The sequence below is a fragment of the Abramis brama genome, assembly GCF_963993115.1.
Source record: "Abramis brama genome assembly, chromosome: 11".
Classification (NCBI taxonomy): Eukaryota; Metazoa; Chordata; class Actinopteri; order Cypriniformes; family Leuciscidae; genus Abramis; species Abramis brama.
In genome coordinates, this window is record NC_139973.1 from 18,655,224 (window position 1) to 18,673,158 (window position 17,935).

Sequence of the window (17,935 nt, forward strand, 5' to 3'; positions counted from 1 at the left end):
TGCTCCAGAGAAGGGTTACTGTTGGGGTTACTGGTTAAGTTTTTGCTGTGCTAACCCAGCATACAGTACAAAGCGAAGCGGTGTTAGAATGATAAGGGCTAGACAACCGTGTGCCTCAAATTCACATGCATCACAGAAACACTGAATGTTGTATCTGAGTGTTCGCTGTCATTTCAGCGTTCGAGGGGAAAAAGTCAAATGGTGATGGAAAACGTGTCAATTGTGAAATACTGTAGAGACCTTTTCATTTTTACCTTTATAGTCTAAAAAGTCAATTCAGGAAAAAATGTATGACAGTCAGCATTTATATAGTATATGTGACACTGGACCACAAAACCAGTCACATGGGTCAATTTTTTGCAATTGAGATTTATAAATAACCTGAAAGCTGGATAAATAAGCTTTCCATTGATGTATGGTTTGCTAGGATATGACAATATTTGGCCGAGATACAACTATTTGAAAATATGGAATCTGAGGGTGCAAAAAAATCGAAACATTGAGAAAATCGCCTTTAAAGTTTTCCATTTATGTTCATGATTTTGCTGCATTCACTCACAAAAATAAATGTTTTATTTCTTTACGGTAGGAAATTTACAAAATATCTTCATGGAACATGATCTTTACTTAATATCCTAATGATTTTTGGCATAAAAGAAAAATCGATAATTTTGACCCATATGATGTATTATTGGCTATTGCCACAAATATACCCGTGCGACTTGTGACTGGTTTTGTGATCCAGGGTCACATATAATATACGCAATCAATGCTAGAATTTTATGTAAACAGGTCACGTACTGACACCGCAAATATGCAAAAAAGGAAATTAACCCAGAGTCTAGGAATCTACAGTTTGTAACTTCGATGTATGAATACCAAGGATTATTTGTTAAATTAAATAAATTAAATGAATCTGGGTAAATTATGAGCAACGTGAAAAGATAACCCAGATTCGCTTAACCCGGGGTTTACAAATGACCCAGGGCTAACTATTTCAAGTGTGAAAAGCCATACAGAGTTGGTACAATAATGTGGAAGTCACAGGCCCTGTTTACACCTGGAATTAAGAAGAATTTTGTTTGATCGGACGAGAGAGACACATTCCCGTTTACACCTGGTGTTTTAATCCGTCTCTTTTGTCCACTTTCGACCACTTCTGTCCTGAGTTCTTTGAGGGGAGGGTCTATGGGTGGGTAAATATATGGGCTTTTTCAGATCTTTCGATCTAATGGACGAAGTAAGCTCGCGCAATTTACAAATGAGCGCGAAAGGAGACAACGGAAAACATACGGAGAGCAGCAGCTTTTGCTTCTGCTCTGACAGCCATTACAAGTCAGAAATGGTGAGAGAACATTGAGCCTGGTACGTTTATCAAACAAAACTTGGGTCTTAAGTCGACAAAGTTTAAATCCCGTATGGGTAGTGCCCTTTCTATAATGTTTACGCATTAGGTCAGTGGGCGGAGTGCAGGTCTTTTGTGGCTGTTCGATTGCATTCGATCACATGAACGTCTTCACTACGAAAGCAATCCGGTCGAATGCGTTTTCGACTACCTCTGGAAGTGGTCGAAAGTGGACAAGCTCAAAACGTTTTAGACCCCATTTACACCTGTATTTAGTGTCGTCCACTTGTGATCCAATCCACCAAAATGCATCTTAATACCAGGTGTAAACAGGGCCACAGAGATACTGAGGGAGTTAGAGAGCATGAAAGAACAATAGAAAATGGGAAGTGAATTTGGACAGCTAAAAAAAAAAAAACCTCACCTTGAGCCGTGTGCCTTTGGCTCCAGTGGAGTCTGCTCTCTCACTGCCGGCTAAATCCACCAGACTGATTTTGCTGACCTAACAGAGAGGTTCAGAAGAGGTCAATAATGAACATGCTGGAGAAATGGACGAGCCCATATCACCTTTCACATCAGCCATAGAAAAAAAAAAGTGCATGTGTGTGCATCCCTGATGTGCAAGGATGGGAAACAAGTGGCCGAGCCTCACGCTCTAAATTGAGCCGTGTATTATGATTGACAGGGTCTGTAACATGCAAGAGCAGCACGTACCTTTTCTGAAGTGTTATCTGTGTCCGAGTCATGCCGCTTCTGGGTGAAGATGATGTTGAAGACAGCGTGAGAACGGCTGCTGGTCTCATTCATGTTAGTGGCAGCTACTGTCCTGGATAACAGAATTTCACCATTCAGAAACTTCATTCACTGCTCAGATTATAAGTATTACTGTGGATTTAAATTTCTCACAAGTCTACATATCATAATCTCAAAGCATTTGCACTAACTTCTGCCTTTGGGAATCATCTGGTCCTGAACTAAAAATGAATGATCATCAAAATGTTTCCCTGATGCATTCTATGTATGAATGTATTCTGATAAATTCTATTCTGATAGATCTCAAATGACACAGTAACTTAAAATGTCGCGCTAAAAAAAAAAAAAAAGGTGCAAACTTTAGACCTCCTAATTATGTATTCCACTCAATTATCTCCTGTCTGTTGTGCCAAACCATCAACTTACATAACAGGCTAAATGTATCATGTAGGAGGAAGGTGTAATGTATTGGCAGGGATGTATCTCAACACCTTGAGATTAAAGAACTGTTGAGTGACACTAAGCTGAGGAAACAGGAATGTACAAACATAATGCCTCCTGGAATTAAACGATCCATTTGTTTCCATGGCATTATGATGATAAGCATGAATAATAAGTAAATATTTGTTTTCCTCTCAATGTGGACCATGAAGACCTTGAAAAACAAATGTGACCAGGACTGTACAATAAGTGAGACCACAGGTCTGTGCATCAAAAACAATCACAGGTTATTTATAGAAAAGAAAAGAAAAGAAAAGAAAAGAAAAGAATAGAAAAGAATAGAATAGAATAGAATAGAATAGAATAGAATAGAATAGAATAGAATAGAATAGAATAGAATGCTTTCACATTGTGTTAGAATTCCTGTAATTACAAGAGTCTGAGATTCTACTTTGAACTGTTTATGTACTCAGACCACGGAATGATTTGTTACTATGGCAACACTCAAAATCCAAAAGCCAAAATCCATGTTCGGCTTTGTTTTAGATGACAGCATAATAATAGAATGAATACATTAATTCACTTCTATATACTCTTAGGAAATGTTTAAAAACAAAGAAAAGGCACCAGGTAACACTGGCTATAATGAAATGGCTTCTTAAATGAAAAATATGATATCAGGTTCCTGGTTATCTTTCGTTGCTAATTTTGGTTTCATGACAATCAAATGAGAGCATTTGGACCTTTCATAAAATTTTAGTTTTTTTTTTAATAATGTGCTCAATAAACACAATACTATTCAAGAGTTTTATGTTTTTGAAAGAAGTCTCTTATGTTGTTTTCTTTGACTGTTTTGTTACTGTTTTCTATTTTAATATATTTTAAAATGAAATGTATTCCTGTAATGGCAAATATGAAAAATATGAATTTTCAGCAGCCATTACTCCAGTAATTAGTGCCACATGATCCTTCAGAAATTATAATATGTTGATGCAGTGCTCAAGAAACATTTCTTATAATGTAAAAGTTAAAAACAGTTGTACTGTGTGTACTGTGTTTTTTTGGAAACTGTTAGAAACAATATAATTTGTAAAATTATAAATGTTTTTGTAGTCAGTTTTGATCAGTTTAAAGAATTACTACACTTTTAAAGTTTTTACTAGTTGGAAAATTGTAATTACAGTAATACAGACATGACATGACATGACCACTCCAATAGAATAGAATAGAATAGAATAGAATAGAATAGAATAGAATAGAATAGAATAGAATAGAATAGAATAGAATACCTAGCCTTATTCCCTGAGTCCATCAGGTCTTGAATGTCATTATATGATGTGACAGCGAGTTTGGACAGATCTTCTACATATGGGCCCAGTAATGGGTGCTCTCGCACACGCAGATTTCCTTTGTTTTTGGGGTTTAGAAGATCTCGTACCCTCTCGCAGTAAATCTCCATATAACTAACCTGGAAAGACAAAAATAAAAGCCTGTTTAAAAGCACAAACACCATATAAATGAGAATTGAAACAAAAATCACAAACAGAATTTACAATAAAAAGAGTGTTAATGAGATGCTACAAAGATCTGGAACCAAGCAGAAGAATAGAAAACAGGGTTTGACCCAATCTTACCTCCACAGAATAGGACATGCTGTTATCAGTATTGTTGTCATTAAACTTGGTGAAAAGGTCCTCACACAGCTGACGGTTAGTATGAAGGAGAAAAGGGGAAAGAGACAGACATAATAAAGAGAGATTAGTTAGTGAATAATCCTTTTTTACTATGTGTACTGGTCAGCTTGGTGTTTGACTTGTCGTTTAATTCTGTTTGAACTGATCTCGTTCACACTGCCTCTGAATGCATTATCATTGTCCTGTTTACACAGCAGTGCCAGTGACGGAGAGACAATATGTGCTTTAGATACACAAAAAGGCCACTCAAGTAGCTAATAATTGTATAAAAGTCCTGAAACTGATATTTGGAAACGATTAATCCTCTTCATATTTGCTTGTACATGCATCTTTTTTTACCAGTGGAATGATCCCCAGTTGGTCCTTCTCCTGTTTGCCCATCATGGTATAGGATTTACCGGCACCGGTCTGGCCGTATGCAAAAATACAGACATTGTAGCCCTCAAAGGCATGAAGTAACATCTCCTCTCCAATGTCTCTGTACACCTGCTGCTGGGAGGCAAAGTTGATATCTTCTGGCTGTGGATAGATGAAGAAAAATATAAGTCTTTGATGTTTTGAAAAATATCTCTGTTTTGTGCATTTCACTGCAAAGTTTTTAACTAGTTCTGGCTCACCGAGGTATGTGACCAGTAGGAGTAATCGAAATTGAAGCTTTTGTTTTCTTTGGGTGCTTTGGGGTTGATGATGGCTGAAAGACAAGGAAAAGATGGCAGAGAATAAGTAAGGTTAATAAAACATGCTAGAGATCCTGAGTGGACACCCAATACTCTGCTGTCAGCCACTAAATGGCCGCCACACAGTGGCAGAAAGTGCTGAGTCACTGTAGTTTAGTTTAAACGAGTCCACACGGATGTGCTCTTAAACCCTGCTTCTCCCACCAGCAGTAACTGAAAGTCATCATAGTGAGGGAAGAATCACAAATCACAAATTAGTAATTATGGTAATCTAAATATGGTAATGAATGTAAATGAAAATGACCTACAATGTAGGCGTCTTTATGGGAAGACTTGAGTCATTTGAACTTGCATTCTAAATGCTATGTAGGTGCATAAACCATATACACTAACATTCAAAAGTTGGAGATTGGTAAGGATTTTTTTAATGTTTTTAAATGAAGTCTCATACGTCACTTTGTAAAGAAACACTGCACACCCAACGCTATCTCACGACCAATTCGTACGAATTCGTACGAATGATAAAAAGATGGCTAATTCGTACGAATTCGTACGACCTCATTCGTACGAATTTGTACGATTTGTCTAAACCCACGTGATGGGTAGATTTAGGGGCGGGGTCAGGGGTAGGTCATTCGTATGAATTCATACGAATTGGGCAATTCGTAAAATATGTACGATTTTGCAAAAATCATACGAATTCGTACGAGTGAGGTCGTATGAATTCGTACGAATTAGCCACCTCGTAGAATTTGTACGTTTTCCCGTGAGATCGGGTTGGCACACCTACAGACTGAACACGTAATACGCATGCGTATGACGACACCATTTTCCCAAATTCGTTTTTGTAGTTTACACGGAGACAATAACGGTATCGTTTTCAAAAATGTTTCAGAAACAGTTTTCAAAAGTTTGCATTTTCAGTAAATGAGCGGCCAAAACACATAAAAAGTTTTACGTTTTTAGTTGAAAACTATGCTTAGTGTATGCCTAATATGCTGTATACATTTAAATCTGTAATTCAAAACCTGACAATTATTTTGAACAATTTAAAACGTTAAAACGTTAATGTATGATTTTACATTTACATATTTACATTTACTATTTCGCACAAAAGCTCACATGTTCTTGCTTTCATCGAAGCACAAGATGTTCATTGGAACGTCTTAAATCATGCCGGACAACATGATCATCACAAACTTCCGAAGCACAAGTGCCGCTAACTTTAGGAAGACAGGAAATAATACTAATAATGTCAGAAAATTATATGCAATTGAAAGTCCACCATATATGGACTGACCTGTGAAGAGGTTTTGTGTATAAGAAAGAATGAGAGATCAAGAGGAAAAGATAAAGAGCTAGAAAGAATTACACCAAGTCTCTATAATCTAAGGTCAGTATTCAGACCTTACTGTGTTACCCAGCCATAAAAAAGCTTCCCGACTTCATATTTCATATTATGCTTGAGTGAGATACAAGAAAAAACATGTTTAGTTTGCTGGCCTTGATGGAGGTCTCAAGCATGAGACTCAACTCAGGCTCTAAATATTCCTCTGGACAACTCCATCAATAATAAATAATACATTAAAATGAATAAAATAAAGGTGAAGATTGGGTGGTGGACACATGCTGAAAGAACTGTCATAGGAATAAGGCAAGCGACCTTTTAAATTTTTAAATACTGTGTTCTGATTGACAGGATTAAATGAACTTGCTCCTCTTGAACTTTCCTTTAGAAGCCCAATTTGCCAAGAGACAGATTTCTTTGCACAATACTCCACAAAAATAAATAATAAACAGATAAATTAATACTTTTCACTTGAGATAACTAGTACTATCCCACTAAAAATGTCTATGAAATGAATGCACAACCATATTACAAGAGAAGCGCATCGCCAAAAACACTGAGTGCATCATGGAGGAAACATCATTTAAATGGACTCTGCTTGTCTAGCAACATAAAGGATAACTGTGCAATTTCAAACACTTCACATCACTGAAATCATGTACCTGCATTTCAACACGCTTAGTATCTCAGAACATGATTAACGGAACGGTCCTGCTCTTGCGTCAGTCTTACTCAGCCAACCCACACGTCATCACAGGCGCTACAGTCAGGAGTCTGACAGGCAGCATCAGCAGAACATACTGTTTCTGTTCTGAAATACATCTCAGCGGCCATATGGTGGGATGTGCAAGACCAAATACCAAAACCACATAAAAATAGCCTTTTAAGTAGACTGTATTAAATATACTTAATCATCCATGAATCAAAAAGGCAAAATAACCATGAAAAGGACATTTCAAGTACGCATATTTTCAGTACATGGTTGAGCAACCATTATTGGACTGAGAAATTGAATTTAGTCAGTGATGAGGAAAACTTTTCTGAACACACACATACACACACTTTCAGTGGTACTTTCCCATGTATACATTTTCAATTCAATTCACATTTATTTGTATAGCACTTTTCACAATAAATATGGTTTCAAAGCAGCTTTACAGAAACTAACACAGTCAACAAAAAGGCAACAAGATAAATGTGATGAATTTAAGTTCCAATTAAAGTGTTCTGACCTAACAAAAAAGAAAAGAAAAGGCTATTCAAGAATGACCTTCAGAGAGTCAATAGGTTGAAAAGGATTCTCTGCATTAAGCAAACTCTACTCTTGGTTCTCCAGGGACGCTGGAGACTCAACAAATAGAACGCATTTGATTAGTTCATCATTGAAATATACATTTTATTTTCTATATGACCTAGATAAGGACATTGTTTAAAGTGAACATAATGAAAGCTCACATGCCTCATTTATAAAATGTTGAGTAGAAACCATCCTCCATTTACGATCATTTGGCCTACGTGTGATTCAGAGCGTACGGTGCTGTGCCGAATTCCGACCCCCTGTCAAAATATTACCCCCCCCTAGTTGAAGTCAGTACCTGATTGCCTAATCCTAACCCAGCCCCTAATCCTAAACGCTTTTCCACGTCAAAGACCATTTTTATGAATTTGAATGTTGGCGTGGATTTTAGTTTTAGATTTTTAAGTTTAAATCTGTACATAAGCATGTTTTATAAATGAGGCCCCAAATTCCTACACTAGTAAAAAAAAAAACTAGCTTTTTTTTTGTTTGTTTTTTGTGTGGGACATCACTGCAGCATCAACTGCAAATGTGACCTTATTAATGATCCCTTTAATTAGCTTTAAAGTTGTTAAATGATTAGTTCACCCAAAAATGACAATTGTCATTTACTCACCCTCATGACATTACAAATTAAACACATCCTCTGACACTTAACCAAATGTGCTGGCTATTTTATTCTATGTATTTACACTGAATGGGACAGGGTGTTATGCATGGGTGTTATTGTAAACAAAATTCGAACTATTAAAATAATTTTTGTTAACTGAAACTGAGCTTCGAAAAGGACACAAAAACGCCACTAATGTATAAATACATAATAAACTTTGTCTAGCTGTAATGTGCTTTATTCCAAATTTTGAAAAGTTATTTCGAGAATGAACGGTTTCATCAAGCTCACGAAACCGGTCTGAATGATTCCTTCGTGAATTGACCTGATCCTGTCACGGTTCTGAGTAAGAGGACCCAGACGCAGAATGAGCGAGGGGGGTGATATTTATTAACAACAGAAGACATAACACAAGATCGGTGAAGCAAGAACAGTCCAAACAATAGGGCAGGGCAAACAACAGGAGCTCCAAATGCTTATAACGGCAACGATGGAGACAAGGCAGCGGCTCAAGGAACCAGAGGCTTGGTTAACCGCTGAAACCCCAGACTGGCTGCCAGGTCAGGAGAGTCAGCGACCAGGAAGGACACATGAAGCAGGGCAGGGACCAACACGACACACACACACACACACAGGACAAGACTTAACAAAACAAGACAAGACAACAAGAGATGACAAAAAAATTAAAACAAGAGCAAAATAAAAAGCGACAAGAACTATAACTAGAGAAAACAAAATAAAGAAACTAAAATATAACTGGAGCTTGCAAAGAAAGAGAAAACAATAGTAATAAGAAAAAAAATCCTAGAAATAAATAACTGGAACGGCAAACAAAGGAAATCAAAACAAGACTGGAACCTTGCAGGGAACTAGGTTGAAAAATAAATAAAAGGCAAGCAAAAAATAAAGACTTGAACTTGACTTGACTTGAAAAACTAGAATTATCAAAAGGAAATAAATACAGGACTGGCAGGAAAAGACTAAAGTAGCAGTGTCTAACAAGGCCCGTAGACTAACATGCACACAAGAGAAGTACACACACAATTCACACAACGAACCAGCAAAGACATGAGGGAAAGGAGCACAATAAATATGGAGCAGAGCACATGAGGATCAGATGAACACAATCAGGCTAATGAGGACTAAACAAGAGCTGTGTTCCAAATCACTCCATATACCCTCATTCACTATTCCCTACATTTCTCCACTAATATAGTCCACTTGAAAGAGTAAATGAAAATGAGTGAGCGAACCACTGAGGCTGCAATTTTTTTATGCCCTTCCCTCCGTCTCGTTCACTTGGATGTAGGCCTGTCATTGCTTACGTTGCACGAGTGTTCACTACTGGCGGAACCCTTGCAATGTATTTAAATGGAACTCTTGATCACTTGGAATCTGCTATGGAGCTGATTTATTATTTATATATATTTTCCCTTAAACAATTGCTTACCACCATTCTATAGGCCTGTATGTGCTTGACCTGTTAAAAATTATATAAACAAATATTTAATATTAATATTTTAATACATTTATATTAAATATAAAATATAAAAAAAAAATACACAAATGAAAAATTAGAACAATACAAAAAACTATAACTGTGTAAAAAACGGTCAGCTTAAGGTAGCTACAAAAATTAAATGCAGTAAAATGTCAAAATAACTAAATTAAGCACAATCTGCTGTGACGTCACAATCATGGTACATTGTGGTCTGTGGATCTGCCTGAAGTGTATATATTTAGTAGACTCGCTCCCTCTGTCAAAATCAAGGGGTCGAGGGTCTGTCCAAATAAACTTCCCTCGTCCACTTGAGGAAGTTGAATGCGCTTCAAAATGGCGGTGGGGATTCCCCCGAGGGACAGTGCTTAGGGAAGTTCACGTAAATGTGGAGTTAAACACAGCCCGAGTGCACCGGAAGGGCTGCCGCTTTTGCATACTTTGTGCTTGCCGTTTAATAATAATTTAAAACTTAGCAAACTGGTAGCTCCAGTATATGAAAAGATTTATCTTGAACTCTGTCATGGAAACTAGCATGTATAAACCTTAATTAAACTATTTAATAATCAATTAAAAAGGAATTTATCCCTGAATGATATAACTCTGTAGCCACATTGGACAAGGGGTTTCGAAAATGGATGGATGATTCAGTTCCGGTGTGGTGAACAAATGAGTCCTACTGAAGAGATGAGTCCGAGCTTAGGACCCAAGCAATCCGATTGGTTCAAAGCACGTTTTATGGGTAATCGCTTTAGTGCCTGGTTACAAATCATACAAAATCACTTTATTATAGAAGAAGTTTGTTATAACGAGTCATTAATGTATTTTAACTTGTATGTTTCATATACTAGTATTTAACCGAAGCTATAGATTGTGAAATTAAACATTTCTCGTTGTTAGTGTTTTTTTTTTTAATAAATAAACAACATATTTGAGCTTCAAACAACTACATTCTCGACTGAGAAACTCTTAAAACTACATTTCGTGACACAATAACATCGTAATTTTAAATTTTGCGGTCTTTCTCCTCTGCTATTGACGCAACTTGAGATTTTAAATATTAGCTATAGAATATATACAATTTACATATACAATATACAATTTAATTTAATCTTACCTTGTATATAGCAGCGGGATTTAGCATTCTACATAAAGCTACTACATAATAACACTAAAACAGCTCACGCTAGCGACAAGTTGTCGCGAGAACATTCGTTCGGCACGACCCTCACAGTGCATTATGGGTATTCTCTAGCCGTTGAATGTGCATCAGTTGTACACTCGTTATTGCGGTGCATTATGGGATTTGAATGAGTGCGCTCGATAAAGTCCACTATGGTTTCGGACACCACTAAAAAATGGCTGTCCCCTCAAATAGTGCCCTATTTAAGGGTATAGGGTGTGATTTCGGACACAGCCAAGGATTAAACAAGTGGGCATGGTAACAGGAAACAAGGAGGCGGGACGAGAGGAGCACATGGCCAACACAAACAAAGAAACAAAGCAATGTGCTCAAGCACACAAAGAAAGAAAGTAATGTGAATTTGGAAAGATAGAGGGGAGTAATGGTAACAGAAAACAAATGTATTGATTTATCATTAAAACAAATGGATTAATTGCTTAAAAAAAATCAAGGTTTCAGAATACCATGTTAAGAAAATTACGATTGAAGCAATTAATTTCAAAAGCCAATAGCCCAGCAATCTCACAAGAAAACACTTCTGGACCTCATAGTTGCAGCACCACAGTTTTAAATACAACATAAAACATATTTCTGACTCACTCGCTCTCTCTCTCTCTCTCTTTCTCTCTCTCTCATACACACACTCACTCACTCACACGCACGCACGCACGCACACACACACAGCTGCCGAGTAACAGAAGGACATGTCATTGTATAATCCCTCCTGTAAAGCTCTGTTCTAGTTTTATATGATATCACTCAAGCAAAGCTAATGCCTGAAAACAAATCAATTCCTCTGCTAACTAAAACACCCATTGGACAACTGGGCTCCAATTAGCAAATCTAATTCATATTAAAGAAATATTCTCTAAAAAAAGGCTGAAATATCCTAATTATATGTTTTTTAATTTAAACTCTCATATAGCTCCATATCAAAACACATCTGAGCACGTGAATCTGAACATCACATACATCAAGCAACATCCTGAGGCCACGTCATTCAAAACAGGAAGCTCTATTCTAAAATGGCCGACCGCACTTAAGGAGTTGGATTGAAATAACTCATTCGCTTGTGTCGGTAAAAGGGACAGACCCTTTTAACCAGTCTATACATTGCAGTACCAGCTGTACATAAGAGTATATGAGTTATAATAATAGCACCACATAGCCCAGGGGACATCATGCGTCACCTTTACAGAAGCACTGCCATGTTAAATCTACTCTTGTTGTTAAGAATGTGTAAACATACCTTTTGTAATATAGGCTATGGGCCCTATCTTGCACCCAGCGCAATTGACTTTGTACACTGACGCATGTATCATTCCTATTTTGCACCCGCGCAAAGCGCGCTTTTCCCTCCACAGAAGCACGTCGCTAAACTAGGGAATGAATTTGCGCTCCCTGGGCGGTTCAGCGCAAAAAAGGAGGCGTGTTCCGGCGCAAACATTCCTTCATGCTATTTTGCAGGTTTAGAAAACAATTGCGCCACTAACCAGGAAAAAATAGTTTAAAGTCAGTGGCGCGTTGCGCATGTTATTCATATGCTATTTTAAGGGCGCATGCTTGGCCATAATCAATGTAGCGTGTGCACAACGCGCATACACTTTGATTCTCTCATCTACACAGAAGCAGCAGTTTTCATTTTTGCAAATCATACATTATTATGATAGATAGATAGATAGATAGATAGATAGATAGATAGATAGATAGATAGATAGACAATTTATTATAAAAGCATACATCTAGCTTACACATTTACCCAAATTATCATACACCTTTTTAACCGAAGTTAATTTGGGTGTGTTTCTCCATCCCCAACGTCCCTGACGAGAGCGTTGCTCTCCTTGGCTGTGAACCGCTCCTGGCGCGCGTCTGGCAAATCCGCCGTTATAATAGGAATCCGCTTTAGAACAAAGCGCGTCTGCTCTTAAAGGGAATGTGAGATGACGCTCTGATTGGTTTATTTCACGTTACGCCCAAACCACACCTATGAATAATGAAGCTACTTCAGACCAACCCATTTTAGATTTGCGCCTGGCGCAAGAGTCATTTATCCCGCTGGGAAAATAGCAACAGCGCCAAGACCCGCCCACAAAGTTACTTGCGCTTTGCGCTTTGACACTTGCGTTTCAGATCGTTAAAATAGGGCCCTATATGTTGTTGTTTTTTTGTTTGTTTTTTTTGCAAAAGAGTTCAATAAATGGCTCTTGGTTAAGAGTAGTCACAATGTTAACGCTGATATGTAAATGTAGTAATAGGAGGCAAGCAGGTCACATTTTGGAAACTGTGATGGGTTTGGAGTCGTATCAATCAAACCTAGTTAGTCCTAATATTGCTAACCTTGAGATGCCACTGCTTGAATTATTTATAGCAGTCATGGTGTCTGGTTTCATGCTCCTGATCCGTTGTATTCCAGCATGAAGTATGTTGTTAAAACACTGTGGCGAGCAGGACGAGGTGGCGTGATTAATAATAATGAGCGACACTTGCACGAAACACTGGTCTCGTATCTCTCACAGAGGAGCGGAAGCGTAAAGCAAGAGCGAGAGAGGCCAGGCCTGGATTTATGTTGTGGTATATGTGACAGCAGTCGTCCGTGAGGGGCTGCTGTCTTTACTTTCCTTTTGTATTTGTTTATTTTATTATTAAAGTCTTTAAATGTTCGCCGGTTCCCACCTCCTCCTTCCCATAACAACGAACTGCGTTACAAACCCTTTTAATATATAAATGGGTCAATTGTCAATAATGGTCTTGTGCGGTCAATATCAGACCTCTTTCCTCTCCTCTCATCATCTCTCCTTTGCTCTGCTTTCAATAATGACAATGATTCACGTCCACCATTTCAGTAGTTGTTACATGAGTCATGGCTGGAGCGGTAAATGCACAAACCTAATAAGGAGGGTTTTTTTAATCGCTTTTATTACCCAGAAGAGGACGTGACGACTGCTGACGTTTGTGTGTGTGCAGTGAGATGGAGATTTTGGGTTCAAGTTTCAGTGAGTGTGAATGTGTGTAACCAGTGTATTACACTTATTAAAGGTCAAACAAAAGTTCACTGTGACTAGTGACCTTATAATAAAAAACCTTTTCCAGTATAGCTGACTATATCATTTTCCACTACAGTGAGTTAGATATGTGATTTTTCATTATAGCCAGATGACTACACTCCATTTTACCATTATAGTCAGATGATCATGCAGACTAAAACAATGTGATCAGACTAATCTTAATGAAAACTATTCAGGAAGGTGAAAACTACTTCAACAAGATGATACTTTTCACTTTGTGAAAGTATGGTCTGGTATCTACCACAATGTTGTTTAAGCCGAGTTCAAACTGTACACTTTTCAGGGATCTTAAAATATTTCTCTTTTTGTAGAAATTTCTTGATCAATTAGTGTGACATGCTCACTTGTGTTTTTTTTTTTAGTTTTGTTTTGTGTTGTTTCGTGTTGTGTTGTTTTGTGCTGCTGTGTTGTTTTGTGTTGTGTTGTTTTGTGCTGAGTTGTGCTGTTTCATGTTGTGTTGTTTCGTGCTGTGTTTTGTGTTGTTTCGTGCTGTGTTGTGTTGTTTCATGCTGTGTTTTGTGTTGTTTCGTGCTATGTTGTTTCGTGCTGTGTTGTGTTGTTTCGTGCTGTGCTGTTTCGTGCTGTGATGTTTCGTGCTGTGTTGTGTTGTTTCGTGCTGTGTTTTGTGTTGTTTCGTGCTGTGTTGTTTTGTGCTGTGTTGTGTTGTGTTGTTTCGTGCTTTGTTGTTTCGTGCTGTGTTGTGTTGTTTCGTGCTTTGTTGTTTTGTGCTGTGTTGTTTTGTTGCTGTGTTGTTTTGTTGCTGTGTTGTTTCGTGCTGTGTTGTGTTGTTTCGTGCTGTGTTTTGTGTTGTTTCGTGCTGTGTTTTGTGTTGTTTCGTGCTGTGTTGTGTTGTTTCATGCTGTGTTTTGTGTTGTTTCGTGCTATGTTGTTTCGTGCTGTGTTGTGTTGTTTCGTGCTGTGCTGTTTCGTGCTGTGATGTTTCGTGCTGTGTTGTGTTGTTTCGTGCTGTGTTTTGTGTTGTTTCGTGCTGTGTTGTTTTGTGCTGTGTTGTGTTGTTTCGTGCTTTGTTGTTTCGTGCTGTGTTGTGTTGTTTCGTGCTTTGTTGTTTTGTGCTGTGTTGTTTTGTTGCTGTGTTGTTTTGTGCTGTGTTGTTTTGTTGCTGTGTTGTTTCGTGCTGTGTTGTGTTGTTTCGTGCTGTGTTTTGTGTTGTTTCGTGCTGTGCTGTTTCGTGCTGTGATGTTTCGTGCTGTGTTGTGTTGTTTCGTGCTGTGTTTTGTGTTGTTTCGTGGCCGTGTTGTTTTGTGCTGTGTTGTGTTGTGTTGTTTCGTGCTTTGTTGTTTCGTGCTGTGTTGTGTTGTTTCGTGCTTTGTTGTTTTGTGCTGTGTTGTTTTGTTGCTGTGTTGTTTCATGCTGTTGTTGTTTCGTGCTGTTGTGTTGTGTTGTTGTTTTGTGTTGTGTTATTGTTTTGTGTTGTGTTGTTGTTTTGTGCTGTGTTGTTTTGTGCTGTGTTGTGTTGTTTCGTGCTGCTGTGTTTTGTTTCGTGCTGTTTCGTTTCGTGCTGTGTTGTTGTTTTGTGCTGTGTTGTGTTGTTTTGTGCTGTTGTGTTGTGTTGTTTCGTGCTGTATTGTTTTGTGTTGTTTCGTTTCATGCTGTGTTGTTTTGTGCTGTGTTTCGTGTTGTGCTGTGTTGTGTTGTTTCGTGCTGTGTTGTGTTGTTTCGTGCTGTGTTGTGTTGTTTCGTGTTGTGCTGTGTTGTTTCGTGTTGTGCTGTGTTGTTTCGTGCTGTGTTGTGTTGTTTTGTGCTGCGTTGTGTTGTTTCGTGCTGTGTTGTGTTGTTTCGTGCTGTGTTGTGCTGTGTTGTGTTGTTTCGTGTTGTGCTACGTTGTGTTGTTTCGTGCTGTGTTGTGTTGTTTCGTGCTGTGTTGTGTTGTTTTGTGCTGCTGTGTTGTGTTGTTTCGTGCTGTGTTGTGTTATTTTGTGCTGCGTTGTGTTGTTTTGTGCTGTGTTGTGCTGTGTTGTGTTGTTTCGTGTTGTGCTGCGTTGTGTTGTGTTGTTTCGTGCTGTGTTGTGTTGTTTTGTGCTGCGTTGTGTTGTTTCGTGCTGTGTTGTGCTGTGTTGTGTTGTTTCGTGTTGTGCTACGTTGTGTTGTTTCGTGCTGTGTTGTGTTGTTTCGTGCTGTGTTGTGTTGTTTTGTGCTGTGTTGTGTTGTTTTGTGCTGCTGTGTTGTGTTGTTTCGTGCTGTGTTGTGCTGTGTTGTGTTGTTTCGTGTTGTGCTGCGTTGTTGTGTTGTTTCGTGCTGTGTTGTGTTGTTTCGTGCTGTGTTGTGTTGCTTTGTGCTGCTGTGTTGTGTTGTTTCGAGCTGCTGTGTTGTGTTGTTTTGTGCTGTGTTGTGTTGTTTTGTGCTGGGTTGTTTTGTGCTGTGTTGTGTTGTTTTGTGCTGGGTTGTGTTGTTTTGTGCTGTGTTCGGCACAACTCCTATGCAATGTGTATTGTACAGTCTGAAATAAAAGATCATTGATGTCACACAGTGTTCCATGGCTTTTACCCAAGATCTCACTGGGATTATATTACAATAAAACAACCGTAAAGGACCATACATATAACACAGATTAATCTATTAAAGACTGAAGACCCCATTGCCAAGCACACCATTCTCAATCAATATAAGGGAAGACAATTCTGTGAGTGATGTGATCAGGGGAGCATCATTTAGTGCTTTGATCAACATGGCAATCAAATCCTCTCAGCTAAAGTCCATTTCAGGATTTCATCAAATAGATAATTCACTATCTTTTATAAATGGACTTCTATCACAGTATCACTGAGAACATCACACAGAATTTACAGCTGAAGCAAATGAAAGCCTGTGTCAGTGAAGACTTTTTCCTGTTAGAAACCATTAGGCTGAATCTTACATTAGTTGTCTCGCAGGGAACAGCGCTAAAATCTTCAGTGGTTCAGTAATGAGACAATTTCCTACGAAAAGGAAACCCCTTTATAAGAACTTAAAGGCCTGTGTGAGCGGCCCAATGGTGCCTCAGTGATAGCAGGGTGGCTTAAACCAGTCAGAGCTGTCAATCATTCAGCTCTCCACCATTCTACAGCTTTGTGGGAACTCGGCTATTGACCCATCTCAAGCTGGCAGCGGTGACAAAGCAGCCGGCATGTAGCACAAAAGACACTCTCTGGGCTCAGACTCCCACTAACAACCAGTTATTTACACCCTCAGAATGAGACTGGGACTGGCCTCTCTCCAAATTACTGCTGACTAGAAAGGCTCTTTCATGACATCATCGACCCTCTTACCGTACACCGAGTCTACCTTACAAAGGAGAAAAAGGCCGCAATCTACAAAACTATTCACACGTGTGTTCGCATGTGTGTTAATGCATATTTTTTTAGATTCTGTGATTCGAGTAAGGTGCCTTTAACCAACAGAATCCACATGCACAACAAAAACAGCGTCAAACATGTTAAACAATCGATTGTTTCTAACATTAGATTTTGAATAGATCTCTTCCATTACGCCACTCCGCTGGGCCTTTGTGTTTAAGGTGCCTGACGATTGTGTTGAAGGTTTTGAAAGGATGCTTTTGAGTGGACTCTGAATAGACACGGGCAAACCACACAGGATGTCTGTGCAGGTAATCTAGCATTTCAAGGTAACGTTATGCTGTGTCAATGCTGGCTGAGATCCGAAATGTCATTATTAGAAAAACACCATAGAAAAAAACAACTTGAAGCAGATACTATAGAATAATCCGCACTTTTCTAAGGGTGGAAATGCACATAACATCCTCTGGCAAACTGGAATGTACTCATTAAATAGTAAAAAGTTATCAAGATCCTAAGATTTCTTATGTAATCAAAGCTGTCTTAATTAGGCACTACCAGCTGTGCATTTGAATTCACCTCAAATGTTCAAATTAGCAATGCATCAAGACGATGTGCTAATGTATTCAAGAACGTCAGAATTCATTTGTAAATGGTGAGAGTGATGCTGAATATTTTTTTGATAGGGTGATAAGTGCACTTAATGTCCTCAATGGCTAATAGCCTGG

General features: G+C 38.4%; 1 protein-coding gene across 5 annotated transcripts in view; it reads right to left on the reverse strand.

Annotated features, from left to right (window-relative positions):
• kif1aa (kinesin family member 1Aa) overlaps positions 1-17,935 on the reverse strand; it is an 81,139-nt gene that overhangs the window by 41,397 nt on the left and 21,807 nt on the right. For all 5 annotated transcript variants that reach the window (XM_084129042.1, XM_084129046.1, XM_084129045.1 and 2 more), the window contains 6 exons: positions 4,851-4,924; positions 4,573-4,752; positions 4,174-4,242; positions 3,829-4,007; positions 2,060-2,171; positions 1,770-1,847 (listed from right to left, as the gene is read on the reverse strand). In XM_084129042.1, coding sequence (XP_083985168.1) covers positions 1,770-1,847; positions 2,060-2,171; positions 3,829-4,007; positions 4,174-4,242; positions 4,573-4,752; positions 4,851-4,924 — 692 coding nt within the window. The remainder of the gene's footprint in view (positions 1-1,769; positions 1,848-2,059; positions 2,172-3,828; positions 4,008-4,173; positions 4,243-4,572; positions 4,753-4,850; positions 4,925-17,935) is intronic.